General features: G+C 35.3%; 1 protein-coding gene across 10 annotated transcripts in view; it reads left to right on the top strand.

Annotated features, from left to right (window-relative positions):
• The window catches only part of LOC129717064 (protein sidekick), a 219,912-nt gene that overhangs the window by 169,027 nt on the left and 23,822 nt on the right, over positions 1-27,063 (top strand). For 7 of the 10 annotated variants that reach the window (XM_055666931.1, XM_055667013.1, XM_055666975.1 and 4 more), the window contains exons 3-6: positions 1,440-1,538; positions 23,684-23,860; positions 23,929-24,804; positions 24,918-25,160. In XM_055666931.1, coding sequence (XP_055522906.1) covers positions 1,440-1,538; positions 23,684-23,860; positions 23,929-24,804; positions 24,918-25,160 — 1,395 coding nt within the window. The remainder of the gene's footprint in view (positions 1-1,439; positions 1,539-23,683; positions 23,861-23,928; positions 24,805-24,917; positions 25,161-27,063) is intronic. The other 3 variants (XM_055667259.1, XM_055667309.1, XM_055667381.1) reach the window with 1 other exon arrangement.

Here is a 27,063-nt window from a genome sequence, read left to right on the forward strand (position 1 = left end):
ATTGGGGCTCTGAATGTATTTCTACAATCTAAAAGTTTTGAATTTCTTAAGTGTCTCTTTCCTAAATCTTAAAATGCTTTTATATAAGTTTTATAATCCCGGAATATCAAAATCCCAACTTTTGGAATCTTTAGATTTTTGAATCCTGGAGTTCGAAAGCCTAAAATTCTAAAATTCCATGATTTGACATCCCAAAACTTTGAAATAATTAGATTCCAAAATCCTGAATTTTTTGGAATCTAGTTTAATACAGTATAACATCTCATAATCCTAAAACCCCCGAGTTCTAATTTTCCAAAATCCCAATCACAAAATGAGAAAAAATTAAACCTGGAACTAGAGCTGTACGAAGCTGTAACGAATTAAGCATTAAACTAAACTCTATTCGAATTCTAGAGGTGTGACGCAGAATTACATTCTTCAAACAGAACAAATCTGGAGTAAAATTTAATTGTCCCTTACTCAAATTAAACAACCAAAAATCCTTATATACTCATCAGTCATTTCAAGAATTTTGAAGCAATTACCCAATCAATCAGCAAAGTGTGCACTACCCACGAAATCTTATAAGCATCCATCAAATTTAAGCAAACCGCCATCAGGTGAATTGTGGCAAATAATTTGCTTTCGGGGAAAGTTTCCCGCCTTCGCGCCATCATGATGGCTGCCGGGGCAACACCAACCTGTTTTGCTTGCAGACCATTATACAGAGATACCCGGGCATTTTGGCAGCGAAAAAAAAATTCCTACGCGCAAAGATCGATTTTCCGGCGTGTCGTAGGCGACCATAATCGTGCGTGGGTTAGGGAAAATCCGTTTCATTGACAAGCCGCTCCCTACTGATACGTAATTTCGTCGTCTCATGTATTTGTCGGCATCCTACGCTTGCTGACATCGATACTTCAAGCTGGAGATGAACTTTACTTGACAGTGGGAGGTTATTTTTTGCCGTGTTTTGATATAAATTGTTCGAGGAATTGATAACAGCAGGTAAGTTCACTCGTCACTTAAAAATTAATTTGCTCTAGATTGAATCTTCAAACAAACATGATAAAAGAGGTTAAGGGTATGGTTTAGCGACTTCAACATGCAAAAGACCAACCGCACAATAACCGTTAAATTGCGAGAAATTATGCCATCGTGGGGCGGATGGACGCGTGCACTATTTTGCGCCTCATTGCATCACCCTTCCCCCTCACACACACACACGAGTCTCATGTATCTAATAAGAGCTTGAGGTATAATTTTTATTGCCATCATCACCGGTCGGCCGATGTCGAACGATGAGAAGGAAAATGATGCTGTTGTTGTGGTTGCTGCTGCGGCGGCATAAGGCTGCCCTAGTTTATTTTTGCATGCCCCTTCATCAACCTTTCCACTTATTAATTGCTTTTTCATATTAGCGCGAGCTCATTGTTTTTCTTTTCTTTTCCCAACAGAACCGCAAATGCAGGCCCCCCGCTTCACGACCCAGCCATCCTCGTCCGGTTCGATGGTGAACGAAGGTCGGACCAAGATTCTCCAGTGTCATGCTCTAGGTAAGTGTGCAATTGTGATATACATACTTATTGTCGTTTTCGCGAAATTGCCTACCGCCACACACTCTCGATGAAGATATCGGCAATATCCGGGTGTTGTTTTCCCACCGGTTGAGGATCAAGTTATTCTACCGGCAAGCACCCACTCTCGCTCTTCGAATCAATTTGTATCATTTTTCATTTATAAATCCGTTCATGCATACGAAATGAGCCCCCCCTCCTCCCCACAAACATAAAGGGAGGGGGTGGAGAGATGCACAACCGCACCAGGTTTGCGCAAAAGACTGTTGTCCCCGAGGCAATGGAATATGCATCAGCCACAAAACGAAACTGAATGAGGTAGCAAAACGAGAAAAAAACTAAAAGTTGCAGTCGAGTGTGGTATGATTTGCCCATTTTATTTTTTCAAAGTTTGTGCCTGCACTTCTACTGTATTCCGAGTTGGTGGGTGTACGGTTGCGTGTCCCCTTGTGTCATCAAGGTCTGAAACGACGATGATCTATTCCAAGAGAACAGATGAAGGTGACGGTCCCAAACTAAACGATGACGCTTAAGCTAGACTGCTTTTACAGTTTTCTAATACTCTACTGCGGTGGAAACTGTTCTGGTTTTACAGATAAACCGGTTTGGTGGCGTGAGACGATGATGGTGGGGGTGTCACATAATTTTGGGATGATCAAATGATGGGCCCTGCAATTTTGCTGCCGCTAAAATGTTCGACAAGCTCTTGTTATTCTTTGCTCAATAATGTTCGAATTTTGTACCTATTTCGTAATATTTTATGTTTTGTTTTACTCTAATTTGCCTCCTTTTTTAATTTTTTTTTTTCGTCTCCGATTTTTTTCACAAAGTTGTGTATTTTATTACTTTTTTAAATTTTTTGATTTGTTTTTGTTCTTTACGTCGTTTCATTGTTTTGTTTTACATAAACTTGTTATCGTATACTCTCTCCCAGCTGGTCTCGAGGTACGATGCTGGCCTAACAAGTCAGTCGTCGTAGGTTCGAGTCTCGGCTCGGGAGAGACTGTTAGTGTCAGTAGGATCGTAGCGCTAGCCCCGCAATTGTCCTGTACACCGTTGGCTGCGAAGTCTGTGTATAATATAACAGAAGGTCGAGTTCCGATACGGGATGTAGTACCAAGGCTTTGCTTTTGTTATCGTGTAAAATCTTAATGTCTTCTTGATTATTGTAAAAAATGTTTCTTTTTTTTTCAAAAATACGTTTAATGTTTTATTTTTTCGAAAATGTAGTGGTTTATTATTTCATTTTTTTTTATCTATTTTTTATCTATTTTTTCATATTAACACATTTATTGTCCATTTATTTATGATCTGCTTTTTTAGAAATTTTGTTAAATTCGTTCTTATTTGTAATTTCTTGTTCATATCCAAGGCTTTCGTTTGCAGTCATTGAAATAGTATCTAAATTATTCGGTTTCAAAGTGCGGAAAACAGTCGCCATCACCACGCACCCGAAATCAGAATCAATTTACCCGGCAGGACACCCTGCTGTGTATTCAGGAGATGTCCGCACATTAAACTGGATTATTCACTCCTTCGTTTTTCGTCGATACGTTTATGCAAACAAAGCGGCGTTTTTTTTTTCTCAGGCGAACCAATTTTCCTTGTTGAACAAAAAATTGTGTGCTTCTAAAGGTACCCTAGGGCGCGGGACAGTGTTCATGATGTTTATCCTATTCGGTAGAGTCTAATTGTTTTTTTTTTGGTTCAGTTCCAAAAAAAGCATTTTATCAGATCAATCAATCCGGATCTCCCATCCGATGCGAATGCAATTCGATTGATGGAACGTAATTTAGCAACCTATCACATTCACTAAAGCAAATAGATTTAAGTAAATCACTTTACGTTTAACGAACCAGAAATTTAATAACCTTCAATGTCGGTAGCAGTGATAATTTGTTATGGAGACGCCGTATGTTTGGTTAAGGTGCTGAATAACTGGTAGCTCCATTTATTAGTACAAACAACAACTCAACCTCAGTTGACAGAACTTATCCATTACTGTTTGTACCTGTACCAGTAGCTATGAGAATGTGAAGGTGAGAACATATCGCTTCCGGTTGCCAGGAGGGCAACCGCAAGTGCATAAAACCGTTTTGCAAACAAACAATAACCGCTTATTGCCGGTGTGGTACATAGCAGCAAACAGTGGAGTCGAGGTCGAAGCTCATCCATACCGTAAACTTTGAAGTCGCTGGTACGTAGAAAAATTCGAACAGCCGAAGAAAGCGAAAGAAAATACCCACGGAGGACACATAAAAGTGTCTGGAGGCATTCGCTTTAATAGAGACAAATGTAACTCATCTCCTACAGGCCCACCCACCCAACAATGTCATTCTTTCTCTGATGTTGACTCCCACCTCCTCGCCACCTGCGGATGTGTGCATGTTCATTATGTGTCTGCCAGCACAAGCCCAGCCAGAGTAGTGCAAGCGCGAGTCGACTTGGCGAAGGAAGTTAACAGTGTAGGATACTGAGAAAGTACTCTCACCCACGACGAAGAAGTAGCAAGGGCAACGGAAGCAGTAATATATCACCCTTGTCTTTATCGTCGGTAACGGTTATGGAAACCGTGAGTCCGCATCAGCCAGTCAACGGCAGTTATTTTGATACCCGCTGGGAATGTTTACACGGTATTAGTCAGCCTAACAATCGGCACTAGCGCTCCGTACTTTGTGGTTTTTGAGCGATTCTCCGCGCATAAAGCGCTGTGGTGTCGCGACACAAAACAGTCTTTCTTGGCGTTGGGAGTTGCCTTCGGGTGGTGGATAGTGGAGTAGTTTGTGGAAAATAATCTGAATGAGGGTCGAAATGTTGGCGTAATAATATTTTAAAAAGCTTGGGAACAATTCAAGCAAAAAAGTGCGATTCGTAAAGAACCGTGTATTTAATTTTATGAGTTGATAACATATTTTGTTTTTCAATTTGTGTCCACCTTCAGCTTTCGTGCAGCTTTCACAGATTTTTTTTTTTGCATTTTTATTAACTTCAAATGATTTGTGTATTGACTTTTTTTTGGGTAAATTACCTTTTGCTTCAATGCAACATTTTCTTTTGAAAATATTTATCAGGGTTTGTTGATATTTTTATTTTGTGCCCACCCGATCAGATGTTCATTTTTAAATCAATTTATGTTTATCAAATCGCTTTTTGAAGTGTAGGATAATTCCTTTTTTTTAATACTCCATGATTCAGATAATTTCCTAAAAGCCTTCCTTCGGCAGTTCTATCTAACTCTTGTCATTGTTAAGATACATCGGTTTATGAAAAAAAGGTTTCAAAACTTTAGACTTTTTCGAATGTTGGTCCCGATTAATTTTTGAAAAAAGTATGCAAAGTTTAGTAAGACCTGCACACCCCAAAGGTTTCACTAGTTCCTGAGAGATTGCTGCCAGGCCTTTAGTAAAGTTAGGAAGGAATACGTTTACTGTGCAATATTTTCTTCGTTGCTCTCTTATCTATTTTCATTACATTTTTCTATTTTTTCGTGTGCCTTTTTTGCAATTCATATTAGTTTTTATCAATAAAAGCTGGTTTTTATTCGTTTTTTTGGTATATTTTGTGCGTAATAAACACTTCTAATTTCTTATTTGTTCAAAACTTTTATTTAGTATTGATTTCTTCTTTTTCGTTTCAGTTTCAATTTTTCATTTGTTCTTTCTCCTTATCCTTTATTTGTCTATTTCAATTGAATATTGTTTTATTATATTTTTGCGTATTCTTATTAATTTCTCATACATTTATTCGTTGGCAGTTCAAAACTCTTTTCATCAAGCAACCAGTCCACATAAGCACTGAGGAAGACTGTATGTCACAGTCGAAATATATATTTGCGCGGACTGAATTTCAATATTTATTTCCAAAAAATTTTCTAGTAGAGTATAACGGAAACCGATAACTATTTCTTTAATTTCTCAATCACTCTGCTAAGACGCTCGGTATAGATTTCCTAAATTTTTCAAGCAACTAATTTTCTTATCAATGTTTTTACGTTTTTTTTCGAGCTGGTTTTCTTGTTATGTTCTGTCTGATTCTGGCCAATCTAATATTCTGTAGATGTTTGTTTCTAGAGTTCTTAAATGCATGTTGTTTTTCATGTATTTTATTATTTCAGGTTCTCTTTTCGCAGTATTTATTAAAAATTTTAAAATTTTTAACTTTTAACTGGATAAACAGCAGTTCAATTGAAATCATTTAGTTTCGTATTCCTTTATTGCGAGTTTTAAGGTGCTTCAACTTCCTTATTTTTGTTAGCTTGTGGAGCTTCTTTTTGTTTTAAATTTTGTGGACTCTATGCGTCTTTTTTTAATTGAATTTTTATTTTTTATCTCTTTATTTTATTTGACCATCTTTCAATATTTTGTTTTTTTTTAAATGAAAAAAAAAACCCTCTGCATATTTGTTATTTATTGTTTGTCTTACACATTATCAATGTTGAATTGAAAGCTTGGCTACGGGCTTTTTTACCTGATATTTTGTAAATTGTCGAATTTCTATTAAATTATATGTTTCTTTGTTTATGCCTATTAAAAATTGTGTTCTTATCAATTTTCGAGAGTTTTTTCTCCTTCATCCTTCATCCATTGTTTCTTTACTTATCCCATTTACGACCTTTTATTTTGATTTCAATTTAGTTGTTGTTGGTTGTTCCCATTTTTTATCATTTATATCTATTTATATTTATTTCTGATAACTTCTATGTAAGTTTACTTGTAAAGTTTTCATTAATTATTCATCAATCTTTTTCTCATTTCTCCTTTTTTACAAAAATTGGTTTATTGCATAAATCAAATATTTTTTAAAATTTTTTTCTCTTGTGCTTTCTGAAGCTTTTAAATTTTCGATTTTTTTCTTCAGATCGATTTTCTATGCGTTGTTCTGCATTAAATTTTTGTCTACACGCAAAAGTTGGAGTTTGTGTAACCAGATCATTTATGAGCGAAATAAGCGCATTTACTGATTAAATTTAGAACCTTTGGAAATGTATTGGGCAGCTCCAAATCACTACACTTATAAAGCATCAACCGATGTTAAGAAGGCTAGCATCGTTAAACAGTGCAACCAGCAATCAATACTGATGAGTTGGGGAGTGACTAAATTGAAGAAATTATTATCTGATCGATTCACTTTCATGAATCAGGTAGTTCGGAAACATCAATCAATAAACAAAAACATATTTGTCCAAAACATTTTGCATTTAATTATGATTCTGGTTTTATTCACATGCATTCGGTTCTGCGTTACTGGCACCAGCGTCAATAACTTCTGCGGCAGCAAGGCTCGCTATTGGCTGTTTTGGTTGCTGACGATTTTTAGAGATGCAGAAAGTAAAGATGCGAAAGTAAAGAACGGTTTTTTGTGCGCCTCGAAACTGATCATTCGCCTGAAGCCGAAGTTTTCCGAGGCATTACGATTTTTGTGTATATGATACATATTCTGATTTTGATCTTTGTCAATGTATTCCTTGTACAACTTTTTACGTTATGCGTATCACGCATTGGATGTGCGAAGTCAGAGCAAATTCTGTGCGAATTAAAAAGATGAAAGCTTGAGCTTTTGCGTGATAATTCCACTAGGTTTATTGCTCATTAATGTTATCTTCTATATTTATTGTTAAGTCAATCCTTTTTTTTTTTTTTTGTTTTTTTGACGTAGAATTATGTCTTGTAGCAATATATCTATTGGAATTCGATTGGAAAATAAGCTATGCGTCCACCAAAATTCGGGAAATTGTGATTTTGTGATGCTAACTATTCTACTGTTGAAAAGTATAAAGCCATGTTATTTGCATGTTTCGACCAATCGGAGCTGAAACAAGGCCTTTTCCCTCAACACAGCCGATACTGAAGTATGTGAACGATTCGACTTTATAACCGATCTGTTGTTGTTGCTTTACTTGCTTTAGTCTACAAAGACACGCCTACCGGGAGTTTAAACATACATTACAGTAGTCACGTATAAAAGCCTTTTAGTCTTCATTGTATAACCGATTACTGCAGCAGGAGGACGGCCAACCGGCAGAGCAGCAGCTGATTTGAGCGCAGCAAGGTTGAGCAGGCGACTCATTCGATCGATCGCAGCGTGTCACAGCAGACGGATCGACCGGCGGACCGCAGCACTGCACAGCATTGCTGAACATGTTCGGGCATCTGTTCAGTGAACGTGCATTTTTTTCATTGGTGAAAAAGTGACACTTTGATCACTGTGAGGCTCGACAGCCCAAAGGCCAATTGAACTGAAATTTTACGTGAGGATTTTTTTCCAGAAAACGAAGCTTTTGAACCCTACTGATAACAGAGATTCTTTCCCATACATACCATTGGCACCTTTGGCTAAAATTTACCGCAGGAAAGACGAAATAGTACTGGTCATCTCGTGCCAGGTTCCACCCGTGATGCTGGTGGCTGTTAGTAGTACATGGCTACTGCAAAAGTACTTCAATGGCTGGAATTCTGGCCGGAATAACCAGAGAATAGGAATCATCGGCAACTGGCACCTTTTGGTGCCTCAAAGTGTTGCAATTGAAGCGGCTAGTTGAATTTTCTGTTTTACAAAATGTTGCTGATAGATTTTGTTGGTATTGGTTTTCAAGACTGTTTTTCTTTCCTTGCCATTCTCTTCTCTTCGTCGGAGCTAATCATGCATGAAGTTCGTTTAATGTCAAGTCTTTTTCCATCTGAGAATTTCCACTTGAATCGCTCTGGTCTTAAACAGCTTCGTATTTGCTGCCTACTGAGATAGGCAGAATACATCGAATTCGCTAATTCTAATGTGTGTCTTGTCATTTCAAGCTACACGCAAATGCTTTTCTAATTCGAATATCTGCGAAGTGGAGATGCCAACAGAAATAACGTTCCATTCATATATTTTATTTATATTAATCATTAATTATTGTTCAGAGCGCTCTAATGTCTCAGCAAATAAAAATGCACTGCAAGATAAAAAATATAGAAAAATACTGTAGTCCTACGTCATGCGGTCGTGTCTTTGATACCACCCTTCTACTTTTTTCTGTTCTATTATCTTTTTTTTTGTTTCGTTAATTCATGGTTATGATTATTTTAAATTTTGAGCCAATTTCCTCTTATCTTTTATGGACAACTTCAATTTTTTTGACGTAGGACTACGTCTTTGTTTTCTATACTAGATTACACTTTGTGAAATTGAAAATGAAACTGACGAATGTTGCGTCAGATTTCAAACGATTATAGCGAGCGAACGACTTAATGCATCTTGGTCATTTATATGTCGGTGGATAATAAAATGTGTAACAATTTTTTGATATAATGTTCAACATTGTTGCTTTACTGCTCAATGGTGGAAAAAGGTGAAAAGTTCCAAGGTCAAGCTTTCCCATATATTTCCCTCGTTATTGGCTTGCTTCCCGAGCACAGATAACAATACCATGGACGAAATAAATTCCACTGCCTACATATTTTGTCTCAACAAAGTGTTTTGGTTTGTGCCTCTTTCTCCAAGCTGTGTGGCCATGCCTTAATGGCAAAAATCTACGCTAAACTCGATACAAAAGACTGCGTGTAGAAAATTTAGCTTCAGTCTAGTTTGTCACACAGTAGCGAATGGAGTATAGCTGTTAGAGGTACGCGGCATTGAGAAACGAGAGCTGCATACGAGTCAACTTCCAGGCACCGTGGATCATATTACCTTTATTTTGCACACGGCAGCAACAGTTACCATCGTACGCTGCAGGATATTTTGCTGGCACAGCTGCTGGAGGGCGCAGCGGAGAGCAAATTTCATGCGCGGCCAACAATATATACAATACTACCGGTGGTGGTGCGATCATCAGCGCTGTATAGCACACATTTCGAGCTGAAGATTATGGAATCGGTTCTTTTCAGAGCTATAGATGCTTGAAGCTGAGAGTTAGGAGAATTTTCGCAACTACTACTAGTGTAAAATTTTCATGTATTCATGCATCGTTAGTTTTACAATGACGACCATCAAATAAAAATGGGTGTGTTGCCTTTGAACAGTTTATCGCGGTATATAATGTATACATTTATTTAAATTCCACTGCTAACATTTAGTCCTACGTCACCATTTCATACAACCTCTAAAGCTGTATACTAGAGATGATTGGTTTTCGAACCCGAAACCGACCCGAACCCAACCCGTACCCGACGGGTTCGGGTTTGAAAATTTTTGAAAGTGTCGGGTACGGGTCGGGTTCGGGTTTTTAAAAAAAAACTGTCGGGTTCGGGTTTGAAAATGCCGGGTTTAGGTCGGGTTTGGGTATGAAAATCCGAAACTCGACTATAAAATCTATGAAATCTCGGGTTCGGGTCGGGTTCGGGTTTCATGGAAATAAAATTCTCGGGTTCGGGTCGGGTTCGGGTTTGAACGAAAAAAAAAGTTTCGGGTTCGGGTCGGGCTCGGGCTTCAACCGAAAAAAAATCGGGTTCGGGTCGGGTACGGGTTTGAAAAACATCAAACCCGACCATCTCTACTGTATACCTTGTAGTATTATTTCGGCTTTGTTCAAGGAAATTGATTTTTCAACCTTGTCATTTGTATTTTCTTTAACCAATTTTTGATAAAGTAAATTTAACTTTTTTTTATTTTTCTCTTTCAAAGATAATTAATTATGGTCATAATTTGATTGAACACTTTCATTTTTTTTTCATTTATGCTTCAAATGTATCTGTTTATAGTTTACGTATATGCTCTTACTTTGTTATTTTTTTCGTGAAATTGGGTCCTAGTATTTTTTTTTTCATTATTTTCTTTTCTATTTTTTTTTTCAAAATTTTGGTCATATTTCCATGTTTTGGAGTCCATCTTCTAAAAATATATATTCTTTATTTATTTGCGGCCTATTTTGCCTATTTAATTTTCTGTCTATTTCTTGTAAGCTTATATCTATATTTTGTTGGCACATTTTTCTATTTTTTCCCATAATTATTTTTGGATATTTTTTTTAATTTTGTTTTTTATCGAAATATTTGGTTACCTTTTCGCTACTATCCTTCTCTTCTTCTTTGTTGATTTTCGATAAATTTCATCTTACTCATTTCATATTTTGTTACTCATTTTTAATGTTTTTCCCATTTTTGTTATAATTAAAAAATGATAAAAAAAAATTCTGGCAGCTTTAGTGCTTTATCTAAATTGTTTGTTATTTTTAGTTGATTTTTTTTTAAATTATATTTTTTATGTTTTCTGCATTTTTTTTTTTAATTTCGTTCTAAACCGTTCGAACAATTATGCTGTTTTCATGACATACTCTATATGCATTTTTGGATTTTTTTAAGAAATCCGATATTTTTTCTTATGTTTCGTCGCATTTGCTTTGTGCTAGAACCTTTGAAGTTTCGCATTGTAGTAATTTTTCTATTATTAAATATTCTGTGATTACAATTAACTTCCTTCAAATTCTAAGTTTATCCAGTTAGAGTTTTCAATTAGTTCTATTCTTCTTTTCAAAGCCATTCTGTCTAAAATTGTGTTTCTTGCAGTAGTTTGAAAATTATTTTAATCACTTTTCACTCCTTCTTTTTTTTGCAATTGATCTTTTTTTTTCATTAATTTATTTCTGTCAATTCAACATCAACTTTGCCATTTTGTTGTTTTTCTTACAAATCCACAGGTTTCTTTTTCTTAAAATTTTGTAGTAGTTTGTGTTACATTCATATTTTCATTTTTATTTCCATAAATGTTTTGACAGTTTTCCTTTTTTTATGTATTATTTTTTTCATATTTTTAGTTTTTCATTTTCAAAGCTTCTTCAACTTTTCCAACAATCATAATAAAATTGATTTGAATATTCTTTTGCCTAAAGTTACTTATGTTCATTTTCTTTTGGTAAAGAATTTTAGTACTTTTCAATCCATCCGTGGAAATTCCTCTTTTTAAGTATAATTTTCAGTAAAATTTCTATGTTTCAAAGTCCCTTGTTACACTATTTTCTATTAGCTCAGGTTAATTTGTTGTGCTCTTTGATAAATTTTTGTTTATATTTTGTTGTAAATTTTCATCATTTTTCCGCATTACTGCTTTGAGAAAACATTTGACCTCTTTTGTCATATATCATCAACCCTTCGCAATTAGCCTTTTTTGCCAAATATTTTTTTTCCACAAATTGTGCTACCATGTCCGTTGACGTCTGGCCATTTTAATCAGTTTTTAGTCATATTTTGTTGAACATTTTGATTGTTTTACATATAATTGTCTTGAAAAATTATTCAAATTTTTTTTTTCTATTTTTTGCCTTTGTTCGTTTTTCTAGCTTCTTTCTAAGCTTCTTGTAATTTTGCGTTTCGTTTGTTTTTAATATCCAACAATAATTTTATTCTTTTTATGCAATTTAATTCGAATTTTATAAGTGATTTTGAGGAAAAAATTGTGATAATTTTTGCTTAGATTTTATCATCCTGTTTAACTTGCCTATTTTTAGAACACTTTTCATAAGCTTTTCAAAACTCGCTAGTTTTTTTCTGTGTTCGTATGCTCTTTATTATTTCTATTTTTTCAGTTTTTTCCAGTTGCTCCTTTGTTTGTTGTCAGATATCAGATTAAATTAAAAAAATGAGTGAATAATAATTAATAAAATTAAACAGAATGAATGAAAAAAAAAACAAATAAACGGCACTGCCAAACAGTGGGGAATGAAGAGTAGTAGAAAAAAAAAGAATATTAAGATTGATGTAAAATGAAATTGAATATCACAAAAAATATGAGTGTAGAATCGAAAGCAAATGATAATTACTGTTGATGGAAAATTGTAAAAAAAATACGATGGATGAAGTTGAAGCAAATTTTGCAAAAATCGTATATTATTTTAGTTCCGTATATCAAACATTTTCCAACCATGCAACTCACAACAGCGAAATGTTGACTTCCATGACAAACATTATACGGCTATTTGGATAGAGGAAAATGGGAATGAGTACGTAATACGGAAAAGGGGGACTCTTCAAACGAAATGGAAGAAAGCCCGATGAGAGAAGTATAAGTCACGTGTCTGGTTTAGCGGAGGCCGTCTAAGTCTGCGGTTTATCGCCATACAACTGCTGGTGATGAAGGGTCAGGGGACCGGGGAAAATTCAGCTACCGGGCGAACGACTACAGACAGATGGATAGGTAGTTAGATAGACGAATAGACAGACAGACACATGAGCAGACGACGATGACGTTGAGGATAGGGCAAAGCTTTGCGGTCTTTGCCTTCGGCTCTTTCACCTCCACTGCAGCAGCAGCGCTCAGGTTAAGTGCATTCTATCACAGTATGGATGAATATCCTCCGGGAAAACGCAGCGGAAGTAAACTATACTGTATTATGCATAGATTCATTAGGGGGCTTTCGATGGGTGAGGATGAAAGTATAGCAGGTTTTTGTCGCTTTCTGGATTTCCAATAGCTTAAGGCTAACCATTGTACTACAAGATTGTGTTTTTTCTTGTTTTTGCACTCGAGCTTCTAACGCACATTCCCCATTAGTATAAATCCAGAGACGCACAGCTGCCTCCAAGTGGTTGGTGTGAAGCTGAATCGAAACGATTGTGTTCGCGAGGGTCAATCAACAATTTTTAGATGAAGGAGAGATGAGAAAAAAAAACGCTGATTGATGATTTAATTTTCTCTCTCTCTCTTTGGTGCGGCAGACGAGCGAGATTCATGTTTTGCCGAATCCACCAATAAGCCATGACGAGCGTTGTAATAGCCGGGGGTTTGAAGATGTTGCTTTTTTTTCTGTTTGTCTGTCGTTTTGCCATTTCAAGCGTCGATTATAATAACAACAATCGGCACATTCGCTGATGGCTGTCTCTCGTTTCAATCCAGTCGCAATCAAGAATAGCCACACAATTGGATATTGGACTCGGTTTCGTTAGTTGAGTTACTTATAGTAACCTCAACAGCCGTCATTGAGCTGAATCGGAGCTTCGTTGAACTTGGGAATAATGGTGGCGCAATTTGGTCAGAACTTTTCTAGCCGTGACCGTGAAATTTTACTTTATGATTGACCGTTTCTGTTACCGGTCTTGACTGTCAAGAATTACGATGCGTCCCCATTGAAGAGAACGGGATCTTCGACGGAAGTGTTGTGCGTTTATCGTTCGAGCACTCTCACCTCATTTCCGCTTGCTGCTGCTACTGCTGTTGCAGCATGGGGAATCGCGCTCTGCTGTGGTGAATCGTTTTTCTTCTCCTGTATGCGCAACGAAACCCGCATGCAACATTTAACTTCAAAGCGAAGAAATGAAGAAATTCATAAAAGGGATTTCTTTTTTTTTTTGTGTGCTCTTTTTTTGGGTCGCATTCCCACTGATGAATGAAACATTTGAGTGCAATTATGAGTTTATAACTTTCCCGCGGACACTGCTTGTGCTGCACTCGGAGGGGGGCTGCCGCTTCTGTTGATGTGAAGATCATCATTCTTGTGTCGTTATTATTTCTGCAATTAAGTTAGTTCGTTCTGGTCCATTTAGGCTCTGTGCAAAAAATGGCAGTAATGAAACTTTTTATCATCATGCTGTGTGCAAGTAACGCCCTCAAGAGGAGAAAAAATAATTTTAGTTCAAACATTTCACCCAGGGTGAATAAGATTTGAAGAGCGGACGCAATTATAACATCTAATGTAGTCTTAGACCTCAACATTCAAAACACACCAAGCCCAGATAATGCCTCATCAATTGCCCCATTCTCGGTTTCATCCCACTTCTGAAATCCAATAATTGCGGCCTCTTAACGTCGTTCGCTCCGACTCCCCCCTAATTTCCCTGCCAGCAACAGATTCTGTACCGAAATCAGAGTTTCAATACAACCTTGACCATGGCAATTAAATACCACTTAAAACGCTGTATCAAATCCACACCTCCCCACCCACCGCCACTTTGTGTTGCGGTGGTGCTGTTGTTTACAGATTTTCAAGTCTTCTTTTCACTTTCCCTTGCGCCACGCGAGTCGTGGCCAAATTTAAATGAAGAAAGAAAAAAAAACGCGCACAGGAAGAGCACGATTTGAATTTTTGTTAATTTTTCATCGATTTGCTGCTGTTTTGCGTTCGATTTCACCCGGTGATCACCGTTTGGATTTATCTAGAAGGGCGGGTGAATCGAATGATAGCTTTTGTTTTCACTTGAGGAGTGAAAGAAAGGTTAAAATGTATCTCCAAATTCATTTTTTTTTGTACAAAGCTATTGCGGCAATTTTCTCAGATTAAGACGGAAAACTTCTTCGAAAAACTCATTTACTGTTTCACTTACGAACAATTTTTTTCTATGATTTTTTTTATTGCTACAATTTGCAAACAACTTTTCAATATCTTTGATTGCCTTTTGTCGTTTTTAGATTTTTTTAGATTATTTTGTTGTATGTTTCTGATTTTGTTCTGACGGTAATGTTGACTTCGTTTAAACAATTTACCTACTTCAAGATATTCTGATCTTCCCATATCGAATTATTGGGGTTTATCGATCTCTTTTAAGTTTGTCTTTCAAGCAATTTTTTTGTAGGGTGGAAGATTCTATATGTTTTTTTATTTCATCGTTGATTGTTTTTGTTAATGAAGCAAAATACATAAGAATCACTCGATTACAAATTGGAATATTATTTCTGCATCTTCAAAAAAACAATACTGACTAAAGGCAAGAATGATTCATATACATTATTTGAACACATAAACTGCCAAAAATCAAGAGCAAAAAATAATTAACAAAACTAACAAAATATTTCGGTAAACCACAGATTTAGTCACAGAAATTTTATGGAAACATTATTAGATCAACCTCGGCAACAATTATTTTTATAGCTTATCAATTGATTTTAATACTTTTAAATTTTCAATAATGTTCAATATTTTCTTCAACTTCCCAAAATAAATCGAAATCCAATCAAAATTCAATTCAAATTACAATTAAATTAAAATACAATTTCAATTTAATCGAAATCAAGTCCAATTACAACCCAAATCATATTTAATTCCAATCCAAATCCAAAGAAAAATTTATACAAATCCGATAGAAGCTCAGATCCACCCTAAAAATTGAAATCTAACAAGAGTCCAATTCTAATCCAATCACAAGCGAGTCCAAATTCAATGCAAATCCAATCTAAATCCATGCTTATCCATACACCAATTTAAATCCGGTTTAACACCCATGTAATTCTAATCCAAATCTAACGTAAATATGAATCTAATTTAAAACATACATCTAATTTAAAGTATGAATCGATTTCCAAAAGAGTCAACCCCATCCGAATATGATCTGGAACACACCCCAATCTAAATCTCTAGCAAAATGCAATCCAAGCATATCGAAATCCAATTCAAATTTAATCCAAATCCATTCAAGTCCAAAATCAATTCAAATCACTAATATAAAATCCACTCCGAATCCAATTTAATCCTATTTTAAACCCAATCGAATTAAAAAAAAATTAAATTAAATCTAATCCTGCTTTCGTCCGATAACAACTCTAGTCTAATCTAAGGCAATATAAATTGAATATAAATCCCATTCAAAGTTTATTCAAATTCAAACAAAATTTAGTCCTATTCAAATCAATTTTTTCCAATCCAAAATCCAATTTTCTAAATCCAGGTCAAATACAAATCCTGTCAAAATTCAATGAAAGCTTAATCTAAACGCAATCAAAATTCAATTTAAATCCATCAAAATCCGGTCAAAGTCTTATCCAAATCCACTTCTAATTCACTTCAAACCTAATTTAAATTTTATACAAATGTAGTAGAAATCCAATCCAATCGGAATCTAATTTAAATCCATAACAAATCAAATCTAAATTCTATGAAAATTTGATCCAAATCCTATTCTAAATCAATCAGAAATAATATTTTGCATTTATTTGAACGTCAAAATAAATAACACAATCTTAATCTAATCAAAATGCAATCTAAATTTAATTAAATCCAAATTCCAACAAAATTAGGTCCAAAATTATTCCAATCCAAATCCAATCTAAATCCCGTTCGAATCCAAATCTAATTGAAGCCTAAACAAAACCCAATCAAAATTTAATCCAAATCTGTTCAAATCTCATTAAAACCGATCCATTTAGGTCAAAATCCAACTCAACTTTAAACCCAATTCTATCTGAATACAATCCAAATGTAATCAAAATTCAATCTAAAGCATTCGAAATTAAATCTGATTCCAGTTTATCCGAATTCTAATAGAATTTATCCGAATGTAATAGAATTTAGTCCAATGTTATGCCAATCCATTCAGATTGGATGAATCAAAGTCGAATCCAAATCCAATTGAAGCTTAATCTGAACCCAATGCAAATTCATTCCAAATCCATTCAAATCTCATTAAAATCCGATCCCCATCTTATCCAAATCTGCTTCAAATTCAATTCAAACCTAATTCAAATTCAAGGCAAATTTAGTGAAAATCCAATATAATCGAAATCTAACTCAAATCCTCCACAAATCAAACCTGATTTTGATAAAAATTTTATCTAAATTCTATTCCAATCCAATAAGAAATATTGTTTTGAATTTATTTAAACGTCAAAATAAATCGAAATTCAATCTAAATACAATTCAAAGTTATCCAAATTCAAATAAAATTTAGTCCCATTTAAATCCAAATTTATTCCAATCCAAATTCAATCCACATTCAGGTCGAATGCAAATCCTATCACAATTCAATCATATTCCAATTGAAGCCCAATCTAAACCCAATCAATATTTAATCCAAATCCATTCAAATTTCATTAATATCCAATCCTATTTTTATCCAAGTCAAGATTAATCCTAATCCAATTCAAATATAATCCAAACTCGAGTCCAATTTCCAAGTTAAACATAATCCAAATCCAAATCAAATTCATGTTTGTATCCAATCCAAATTCAATCTGAATTTTTTTCATACCCAATTCATATTTCAATCCAAATCTAGTTCAAATTAAATCCAAATGAATACTCATTCTAATTCAAATCTGAGATAAAATCGAATCCAAATCCAATACAAAACCATATATAATCAAGATCTAATCCAATTCAATTCGAATCTAAATCTGTTCCAAATCTAATCCAAATCCAATCCAATTCCGATCCAATTCTGATTTTAATCCAGTCTAACTTAATTCAAATTCAGTCCAAGTCCAATTTAAAATCGAACTCAAATCCATTTCAATCAAAGTCCAATTCAATCAAATCTAAATCTAATCTTGATCTATTCCAAATTTAATCTTGATCCAATACTAATCTTGATCCAATTTCAATTCTTTTTCAAACCAAGTCTAATCTAGATCCAGCTTAAACCCTATTAACAATATTGGTTTTATTGAAGTTTTATAGCGCTAATTACAGCCAAAACAGTGCTATAAAACTTTGATAAAACTAGCTTCGTTACATGGGTATTCAAATTCGGATCGAATCGAAATTAAATTCAATTCAAATCAAATCCAACTTAACATTTATTTGAAATCCAATCCAAACGCAATCTGAATTTAACCTTAATGCCAATTCAAACACGATCCTAATCCGAATTTTGTTTAACTCCAATTCTAATTCAGTAATTCTAATTAAGGAGCCTTCTCATCAGACGGAGGTGGTTTTCCTTAGTTTATTTCCGAGGTTTCGAAAGCGACACAGAGAAATAATGTTTTTCATTCATTTAAGCGTAAGTTTGGACATGAGAAATAAAATAATAAACATTATTTTTGAATTTTCCCGACGCTTTTGTTGCAAAAAAGTAGCAAAAATAGAGCATTTTTGAATAAATACTTTTTTTATAATTCTTTTTGTACGGAAAAATATCGAAATATTTTTAATGAGAAAACTCCCTTAAGGGGTTATATACCTTTTTGGTCGAGAAAAATGAGGAAAGTTTGAATCTATTTTTAAGTGCATAGCACCATTTTCATTGCATCAAAGGGGTATTTTTCTGAAAGTACAGTTTATCAACAACAACAAAATAATTATTACTGGAGTAATGGCCGTTTCCCCGAAACGCTATTTTTTGCAGAGGCTTGCGGTGATCCTGATAGAGACTCAGCGGGTCAACCGAAATAAAAAAAACTCATGTTATTTCATTAGTTTAGAAGTGTGCCGGGTCCTTGAACGATCGCTTTTATGAGTATTTTGTTTTCAGTGCAAATGGGAACGTTTTTCCCAAGAAACGCACATTTGAGCGCTAAAAATTGCATTAAAAATTTTTTTGCGGCAAAAGGTAAATTTAAAAAAAAAAAAGATTAAGGAAATCGGTTCAGTAGTTTTCCCGCAATCAGGATCACGGCAAAGTCATTTTTCGGAAAACACTATTCCGAGATAATTGCGTGTAAAGTTTCAAGTTTAGCTTATGCGGCCGCGGCGAGGCGCGCTGCAAATCGCTCTAACTTTCTTCCTATTGCTCAGATCTTTATGAAAATTTGTGAAAATGTTCTCAAGATGTTGTATTTGAAGATAATACAATAAAATTTTTTTCGGTCTGAAAACTGAAAAGGTATATAACCCCTTAAATACAATGCAAGTTCAAATCTATTTCCTATCTAATTGCAAGTTTGATTCCAAATGTAATCCAAATTGATTCCGACTCTAATTAAAATTCAATCTAAATCTAACCCAATCTCAAAGCACTCCAAATCCAACCTAAAATTAAATCAAATCTGATCGAGATCCAATTCAGTCCCTACACAATCCCAATTTAGCCCAAGTGAGCAATTGCAAAAAACAAGGCAATCGTTTAATTTGACCATTTCAATTTTTTTGAAACTTTGCACAGATGTTCCTTTTGACTGAAGGTGTCATTTTGCGCTATTAGTATATTTTTTAGCCATGAATAATTTTGAAAAAGGTTTATTTAGAAATGGTATTGAAGATAACGAATATTTTTAGAGCCAGAACGGTTTGCAATTACCTATGTCTCTTCAGAAATATATCGTACTGCATCAAATTTCGAACACTTAAGCTATGATGTAACTTCTTGCACTAAAAAAATCAACGAAACAATAGTTTTATCATCGATCTCAAAGGTTTGGCACGTTGGTTACTTTATTATTGTTGCAATTGAGCGCTATTTATATAGATTTAAATATGTTTTGTTTATTAAAATAACAAAAATTCAGAACTCGGCTATGATTCAAATTCCGAACACTTCAACGTAATCGCTAAGAGATAGATAGGCGAACAATTTGAATACTGATTGTCACTTATTTCAACGCCTGCTGATTCCCTGGAAGTGGCCCTACAGTTAAGAGCTATTTATCACTGGGTACAGGACATTCTAAAGAACGAAAAGGTATATAACAATCATAGTTATTATTACACTAGCCATATAAATTCGATTATTAGTCTGAAGTGTTCGAAGTTTGAGACTGTTCTAAGTTTGAATCAAAACGGTATACAATGCAAAAAAAAATTTTTTTTCAGGAAAAGAAATAGAAAAATAAAAACAACCATCTTAAACAGCACATTTTTTAATTTTTTCAATGAGAATTTGAAAAGGTTAGCTAAGCAATGATAGCTGTCTTACCATGGGGAACTCAGAAACAAATTTTAATTTTTTTCAAGGAAACATGGGATGCGGTATACTTTTTCAAATATGTATCACATTTCCAGTTCGCTTACTTTTCGCTCTCTTTACTTCACATACTGTCTGCTTAATGAACTTGCGTGTTAATGGGAAAAAGCCGTTGTTGAAAATAGAAATTTAGTTCGGAAAATTAAGCCGTACGGAGCAGCTGACTCCGTCTATGAATAACGCTTGCACAGCAGTGTGTGTAGTTAGGGATGAGCAATAGAATGAGTCGGCAGTGAAATGTGATACGATATAGATTGTGGAACAGTACCACCGTCCCCCGTAGTTTAATTGGTCAAAATACCATGCCGGAGACAGGGAGATTGCGGTTTCATGTCCCGTCGGGATGCGGTATATTTTTCCAAATCTGTATCACATTTCCAGTTCGCTTACTTTTCGCTCTCTCTACTTCACATACTGTCTGCTTTATGAAGTTGCGTGTTAACGGGAAAAAGCCGTTGTTAAAAATAGGAATTTAGTTCGAAAAATTACTGCCTACAACTTTTTCGAAGACATTACAAATCGGACTCGATTTATATATAGTTTTCCTTTTTTTTCACTATATTTCGAATCGGAAAATTTTACATACATGATTTGTTGTTTTCGGATAAATAAGAAGAATTTTATCTTTGACTCATCAGGGGATGAAATGTCAAATGTTTTTTCAAATATTTTTTGAAATTTAGTCAATTTTTTGTTTATTTCAAACTTTTCTATGTTTTTTATTCATTTTTTTTCATGAATCTATTAGGGAACATTCATTATTAACGTAGCTCAGGAATAACTTTTTTCGACCTACTCTTTTTCTGTGTTGACCTTCAAAATTTTCCGAATAGGTTGCAACGCTTCGACAGACAGCCCCCTCCCTTCTATCAAGCATCACGTATTGAAAAAAAAAATATTACTACATATATATATATATATATATATATATATATATATATATATATATATATATATATATATATATATATATATATATATATATATATATATATATATATATATATATATATATATATATATATATATATATATAATTTGACCTGTATACCAATCAAACAAACTATTCTGTTTTTTTTTCGAGAAAATTTAATTTTTTTAGTTTCTAATTTCTTCTAACCTATTCTAGTTTTCATAAAGATTTTTTTTCTACACTGTAAATTTTTCTCCAATTTTGTCTAAGATGTCACACCGATCAATCATACCGTTCGGTGCAAAAATATTTTTAATCGTCAATACCATTTTTACATGAAACTTCATCCAAAATTAGCCGTGATTTAAAAAATAGGCATAAGGATCATCTGTGCAACGTTTCAGCCAAGTCAAAAATGATAATAAAAAAAATATTTTTGTAGTCCATAAACCAAAAGCTCATAACCTTTCGTATAAGTTTCCTAAAGATCGCAGCTTTCTATCTACAAAATAAATTATGTTAAAAATACTCGAAACTCTGTGCACACTAGCGCAGCGTTGCGGTCGTTTTTTAAAGCATACAAATGAAGTACAGGCTACTTCTTCTGTAAAGAAAAGTGATACCAAAAAAGTTATGGACCCGATAATCTTCCAGCAACTATCACCGGCCTATGTCATCTCTTCCAGATGTCTTACACTTCATGAGTTGGGGGAGGTGCGCCGACCTCCTTCCCAAGAGCAGCAACATTCCATTCTCACAGACTGTCAGATATTCGATACTGTTGCGTAGTCTGGCATAGTATCTTTTTACATTCCTCAAACAGACGGAAAAACTTCCTTGCGTATTAATCAAAATCGGTAGAGTAAAAGAGAGTATAATATATACTGCATAATTTCTTCTGCGAAACTTGATTCACTGAGTTCAATAATAAAGCAACTTCCAAATATAACATAATGCTGTCCATAAACCAGAAGTCCATAACCTTCTGAATAAGTTTCCTGAAGACCGCAGCTCAGCTGGTTGAACCCACGAAATAAATAATGTTAAAAATACTCGAAACTCTATGAACACCAGCGCCGCATTGCGGTCGAATTTTGAATCCAATTTCACGCTAAATTAAAGCCCTTGACCTCCTGAACAACTTTGCTGAAGACCCTAACGCTCTAGGTTGCCAGAATCACGAGATAGAGTTACATAAATCTGCCCATTTCAAGTGATGCTAGATTTTTCGGAGTGCTGCGATATTCAACCTGGGTGTTGCAATACTCAGTGCAGCGATTCCAGGCTTATGGCTGGTTGTGTACATTGGGGTGGCTATGGGAAACGACTTTTCGAATTCCGAAGTTTCGTCTGCTCGAAAAAAGTTCCCATGCAAATTGACGATGAAACAGTTTATAAAAAAACAACACGTAATGAAACTGATACAAAAAGAAAAATAGTACTTTAGAAGTATTTGCTCAAAAACATGGAGTAAAACTGATGAAAGATTTCCACTAAATATAGATGAATGTTGGCTCAACAATTGAAATCAATAAATTGCAGTCACGAATTAACAAAACAAAACAAGAAAATCAGTAATAAAAATAGAAAACAAAAATGACAAAAAAATATGAGATTAGCAATTTTGAATGCCATACATTTCAACTAATTGAGAATATATAATGAAACAGAAAAATATCTCAAACAGGCAAAAAATTCAATAATTTGAACAGAACTTACAAAAATATATAGTTAAAAAAGTACGTGCATGTAAATCTGATTCAAGCAAGCAAAGCAACTGAACCTGAACAATAAGGCAACTAAATAATTGGAGGGTAAAGATGGAATACCAATTTAAAAAATAATAGATGAGACATTTTTTCTAATTTTCAATTTTTTATCGCAACTGTTCTTAGTTTAAATTAAACAACACGTTTTAAACAAAGTGCTTCCACAAAGCTGATCCAGCATCTCGCTATACCATCCCAAGGTAAAGCGAAACATTTTTCACGAGGCGTGAAAGCGAAAAAAGATCTGAAAAATAGGCAAGGTATGGGAAGATGGCCGCAGAATGGAACAAGTGCACTCTCCATTCTTGCACTCCCATCACACATGCATGCCATCCAACTCGAAAAGTTGTTGTACCTATTATTCAGTAGATTTTCACACTTGCCTGCTTATTTTGCTGCTTTGCCTATTCCGAAGCTAATATCATCTAGAATGACAGGCAACTTTGAGAGTGGTTAATACATTTCGCTCGTAAGGTGTTATTTGTTTTTACTGCTGGTGAAGAGAGTCACGGCATGAAAAGTTAATATGAAGCTGTTTCCGTCTGCCAACCTTTTGCATCAGGTGTCGAATGGAAGAAGCTTCGATAAGTGATTAATTTTTAACTGCTTGTTTGTGCGTCAGCAATTTTGAAAAGTTGTTCTTACAGTCCACAGTAGGCGCTGTTTCCGACTATTGAACCCTGCGTAGGTCCTTTATTAGAAATGAATTTATATCCATAATAGACTGAAATTATTCATAGAAAGCCCATGCATCATTCACGAAATTTCATATTCAGTTTATGATTTATCGGTGGACCTACCGCGCGCCGCCGGAGGCGGATGAAGCCATTGATGAATTTTAATATATTTTGGTTTCATTTTAACGTCGTGAGTTCTGTTCATAACCCATTTTTAACTTGTTCCTTCCATTTTCTTCGTTGCTTGCAGGTTATCCGCAGCCCATGTACCGGTGGCTGAAGAACGGTGTCCCGGTGGGGGACTTCGACACTAGTCAGTACCTGAAAATTCAAAGTACAACACGAGACGATGCAGGTTCGTACCAATGTCTGGCGAAAAACGATGCCGGAACGATATTCAGTGAGAAAATCGACGTCGTGGTGGCTTGTAAGTATTCTAATACCCAGATTAACGCTTTCAACCTAGATTAAAACTTTCTCTCCCCTCGGTAACAGATATGGGCATCTTCGAGGATCTGAACGAGCAGGTCGTGTCCGTGCAGTCGGGCTACCCGGCAATACTGAATCTATCGCGAATAGAATCCGTGCCGGAACCGTCCGTCACCTGGCAAACGGAAGAGGGTCCCCTGAATTACGACATCAAGTACGCAACAACCTCCAACAACCAGCTGATCATTCTCAGCGTCGACGAGAACGACATGAAGTCCTACCGGGCGCGTGCCATCAACACCCAAATCGGTAGAGAGGAAATTAGCGCTTTCATTCGAGTTAACGTTACTGGTAGTTCGTATGGGGAAGTGGCACCGGAGATTATTGTCGAACCGAAAAGCATGGAAGTCGTTCGGGGGGAGCAAACCGTCGAGCTGGAGTGCATTGCAAATGCCCGACCACTGCACGAGTTAGAAACGATTTGGTTGAAAGACGGCATCCCCGTTGAGAACGCTGGAATCCAGTACACACACACGGACCCGTGGAATCGAACACTCGCCTTGCTGTACGTGAATCTAACTCACACCGGACAGTACACCTGCCAGGTGCAGATGCGAACCGGCGGACACCCTACGGTGCATTCGGTTGCGACTGTGACCGTCCAGGAACCGCCATCGTTTTTCACACCCCTACGAACGGAAACGTTGGGTGATTATGGTTCGAAAACCGTTCTCCCTTGTGACGTAATTGGCGAGCCAGTTCCCTACGTCACGTGGTTCCGTAACGCCGAAGGTCTTGATCTGTCCACCGATCGTTACACCGTGCTAGACGATCATTCGCTGGTGATTAAGAAACTTAGTATGGAGGACTCGGCAATGTTCCAGTGCTTGGCCAGCAACGAAGCCGGCGAGAAGTCGAGCTACACCTGGCTGAAGGTGAAAAGTAAGTATCATACCGCTCTCTCTCTACATGTTACTAAATGTTCAATTAACAACTTATTCTGCATCGTGTAATGCCTGCCGCATCTAATCCGGGACATGTAACAAAATCATTAGATAACACCAATCATCCATCCGTGCTCGAGCACCTAATCCAATACAATCAGTTCGTTCGTAATAAACGCCTGGCACAGCCCAGAATCATTCGGGTGCGCAATTCCGCGACAACAACGACAGTATCCAATTCAACGGGAAGCGGCACCACTGGAAGCAGCAGCACTCGAAGTCGCAAGAAGGCAGCAACTGTAGCACCACCAGCATTGACACGTGCTGCCGACGAGTTTAGCTTTGACGTTGGACGTAAGAGATTTTCGATGTTGGCTCGCGTTTGACAGCCGAAAGATAGATGTGCACACAAAACAAACACATACACCAAACAAACACCTGCATCCATCCACCTTATAGATAGACACGTAAACGTACGAATTTAGGTAGCTCTAGCGCACGGAAATCTCGCTAGGAATGTATCACCCAGTCACAATCACCAAATAGCGCTCCACCTTTTACATTTAGCATGTGATTAACCAATAATAATGACCCATTGTTGTGTGTTTCGTGTTTTTCGTTTCGTTCGTTGAATTTGAGTTTTCCTAATTTCCCGCTTCTCTTAAGTGTACTATGCCAATTGGGGGATGATCCAAACGCCGGTTACCACAGCGTCCGATGTTGCGGTGCAACACGGAACGAAGATGGATGGATTTGGCAAAATAGTAGTAATCGGCAGCCGTTTTGCTGCTAAGATGCATACTAAATCGTTTTCGGTTGCTTTGTGAGATGCTTTTACAATTGAATTGGCGATGATTCAATATGTGAAGTTGCATAAGGGGGTTAGGTTATTGAATAATTTTATTGCAAATTGCAATGGAGCGAGCCGAGGCTATGTCTGAATATAAGTCTGATAAGCTTTTTTTTCTTCCACATTTGGAAATATAACTCTTAAATAATTGAAAACAACAACACTGGAAAATGTAGAAAATGATTATATAAAAGAACTCTATTAAAGTTGAATAAATTATTAATTTCTAATTTCTAAATGTGGAAAAAAAGAACTGAAAATCATATCAATTATCAAGAACTGATGAAGGGAAACGAGTTAATGTAGGTAATAAGAACATTTTTATTTTTCATTCAAATTACTCAGTTTTAATGTTTTAAATGCTAGTTTTATTTTTTTTTTAATTTAAGAAATAATTCCAAAATAGATGAAACGCCAAATTATTTAACCCGTTTTGGACTGGATCTATATCTTGATTTTTATCCAACGTAATTTTCTAATGAAAAAAAAATATATGAAAAATAATTTTTAGACTTTCCGAGTTGACCGAGTTTTTTACTACAGTGGGCCCCAAGCGTGAAAAAAACGCTCGCAGAAATCGTACAAAAACAATCTAGTTATTGGAAAATTGTGTTTTGAACACATTCGCGCGTAATGTTTCTCTCCCTACGGTATGGGAGGTATTGATGCCCAGTATGATTTTTTGTACCCATTATTCCCAGTTACCATAAACAGAAAACGAAAAATGTTTCTCTCGTTTCGATTAATCGTTAAAAAAATTCTAAAGTTCGTTAAAATGTACACCTGGTTCATGATGGGTTAAATGTCAAATTTTCAAAATGTGAATGTAAAAATAGTAGTGTTTAATTTCAAGTACTAAATTGTCAAATATTAAATTGTCTTTAAAATACATTGTCCTTCCTCACATAAAAAAGGCAAAATGGTGAATCAAATCGTCGAAATTCCACGCTAATATAATGGGGAAATTGATGAAAATTGTAAAAAATGTTAAAAATCATAGAGATGGAAAAAACAGAAAAAATACTGCATTAAAAATTGTTAACATGGAAAGAAAGATGAAAATGGTAAAAAGTAATTGGCAGAAAATTGGGTAAATAGTAAAAAAGTAAACAATAGAAAAACAGAAGAACAATAAAGTAACGATAATGATCGGACTCGATTATATATAGTCGCCGATTTTTTTCATAATATATAATCGAATTTTATATATAATCGAATCAGAGAAAAAAATATTTAATATTAATTTTTCATAAATGCTTTGTTGTTTTCGAATAAATAAGAAGAATTTTATTTTTAATTCATCTCCCTTAAAGTCAGAAAACACATTTCTTACAAAAAAAAAATACATATTGTGTAGTTATTCCTGATGTAATTGCAGTCAAATGTAAAAAAAAATTACTAAAAAAA

This window comes from Wyeomyia smithii, chromosome 1 (genome assembly GCF_029784165.1).
Source record: "Wyeomyia smithii strain HCP4-BCI-WySm-NY-G18 chromosome 1, ASM2978416v1, whole genome shotgun sequence".
NCBI lineage: Eukaryota > Metazoa > Arthropoda > Insecta > Diptera > Culicidae > Wyeomyia > Wyeomyia smithii.